General features: G+C 48.6%; 1 protein-coding gene across 1 annotated transcript in view; it reads left to right on the top strand.

Annotated features, from left to right (window-relative positions):
- The first annotated feature begins 1,375 nt into the window (after window positions 1-1,375).
- Window positions 1,376-2,356, top strand: part of tbkbp1 (TBK1 binding protein 1) — a 13,953-nt gene continuing 12,972 nt past the window's right edge. Inside the window, 3 exon segments of the mRNA XM_067245435.1 lie at window positions 1,376-1,498; window positions 1,501-1,542; window positions 1,544-1,600. Coding sequence (XP_067101536.1) covers window positions 1,376-1,498; window positions 1,501-1,542; window positions 1,544-1,600 — 222 coding nt within the window.

The following is a 2,356-nucleotide window of genomic DNA, read 5'->3' as shown; positions in this document are numbered from 1 at the left end:
GAACTGTGTGGGATTGTATCAATGTGTGCATTTCTGCATGTGTGTGTGTGTGTGTGTCTATGAGTGTGTGCCTACGTGTGTGTGTGTGGGTGTGTGTGTATATGTGCGTGCCAGCGTTTTTGTGTGTGCGTACACGGGTTGGTCTGTGTGTTCTGTGTGTGGGTGTGCTTTTGGAATACCCTGTAGGCAAGAAAGAGAAAGCGTGTGCAGATTGCCTCCCTTTTCGTGTTTAAATGCTGAAAAATAGCAGCAAGCAGGGGAGATGATGAAAATAGCTCTAGAGGCAAGGCCTACCTCACGAAGCAGTAACGCTAGGACTTCTTCGTAGCATGCCGTCGAAATCTAATGGACAACTAGACTAACTACACGTCTCCTGATGTGGCACTTGCAGATTGTGTGGCCAGTGAGTCTATGTCAACACAGATTGTGGCAACGGGACATTTGTGACCAGCGAACGGACACCGTCTCGATTACACGAGGTGACAGCCATTCATCCTCATGACAACAGCCCAGAGTCATGGTGGAGGATGAAACATCCATGGCTACTTCTCTGTGAGTCACCACAGCATGACCAGCACCCGCGCTCAGAGTGGTGGCTAGGCTAACTGGCATTTCAACATGACAACCTTCTGGTGAAAAAGGGGCAGTATTATTATGTTAGGAAATTCTGTCGTGAGGTTGTCGTTCTAATTTTGGGTTGGAGAGAAAAGTTCATTCCTGTTCCTGTTCCTCCTCTTTCGCACCTCTAAATATTTTACTGAGTCTGGAGGCCCAGAAGAGTCTAGTCCTGTTTCTGTTTGTGGCTGTGCATGCTGGGTAGCCTTGGAGTCACTGATGTATAAAGGCCTGTTCGGAATCATTTCCGATCATTAGAGCAAGTGAATAAGTAAGACATTTGATGAGGCCTGAAAAACTGTTGAATGGTGTTAACTGGCCTAAAAACTGTAGTAGGACAAAACTGAGGCAGTTCATCATCCCTGCCTCAGGAAAATCAATTGCACTATAGCTTCAATGTCATTTATACAATTTGCGGATAACTTGCTATTGAGCTAATGGTTTTAATTGTGTTCCTCGCTGGGCCAACTTCATCCTAAAAGATGTGTCTTTACTGCCAAAGCTCGGGCCCATTTTTATATAAACTTTGCTTCCAAATGTGCATTAGCAACTTTAAATTATAGAATCATCTGTTGCAAGTTGTTTAAGTGACCTTGTCTGCACCCTCCCCTCCCCCTCCCCTCCCCTCGCCCCTCCCCTCCCCTCTTCCCCTCCCTCCCCCTCCCCCTCCCCTCCCCACTCCCCTCCCCTCCCCTCCCCTCCCCTCCCCTCCCTCCCTCCCTCCCTCCCTCCCTCCCCTCCCAGGTTGAGACTCTGACAGATGGAGTCTCTTTTCGGGGGAGAGCTGGGGCTGCTGGGAGGGGGTGAGGGGCTGAAGGAGGACGGCTGTGGCGGCTGGCGTTCTCCTCCCAGCCCAGGCGATATGTACTCAGCCTCCCCACTTCACCCCTCATCACCGCCTACCAGGACATCAAGACTCGCCTGGCCGGGCCTGGAGCGGGAGAACAGTGGCATCAAGAGGAAGCTGAAGATCTACGAGATCAAGGTAGTGTGTCAGGGTCACTCCGACAAGACTCTGACAGGAAGTGAGGTTCAGATGGAACAGGCTCTTTCCTTTGAGCAGGTTTTCTATTAAGGTCATGGTTACATAACTGGCTTATTTTTCAGAATTCACAATTGACCTTTTCAGGATACTAAAACCTTTCAACTCTCTACTTAAAGAGAGATGGATGTACTAAACTATTTTCTCATAGATGTTTTACAACTCGTATAGTGTGTGAACCAAGCTTTCAGGCTGACATGTTTCCTACAATAAATTATCCTCATTTTAATAGGAACCCAATAATTTGTTGCTGAAAGCAAGCACACACTGTGGTTAGAAAGCAATGTTCTGCCTGTATAGTAAGTATAGAGAATAGTAAAATACTTGTTGCATATTATTATATTTGATACTGTGATGACAAACCATCAGTGGCCTTTATGCCTTCTGCATTGGTATTCTGCTAAGTCAACACTGAGTCAAACACAGACACACACATACAGGCACACACAGATACCCCCCCCCCCCCACACACACACACACACACACACACACACACACACACACACACACACACACACACAGCTGGAGCAGCAGCTGGCATCCCTGTTGGCTGTGTCCACCTGGCTGCTTGACCTGTAATACGACCCATGACCCGGAGGGAGCACTGACCCGGGGGAGGAGCACTGACCCGGAGGAGGGGGGGGAGCAGGGGCAGAGATTGAGTAGAGAATAGAGAATAGAGGAGAGAGAGAGAGAGAG

The sequence above is a fragment of the Osmerus mordax genome, chromosome 10, assembly GCF_038355195.1.
Source record: "Osmerus mordax isolate fOsmMor3 chromosome 10, fOsmMor3.pri, whole genome shotgun sequence".
NCBI classification, from domain to species: Eukaryota; Metazoa; Chordata; class Actinopteri; order Osmeriformes; family Osmeridae; genus Osmerus; species Osmerus mordax.
The sequence above is the reverse complement of the archived record's forward strand: the minus strand, read 5'-3'. Positions and strand labels throughout refer to the sequence as shown.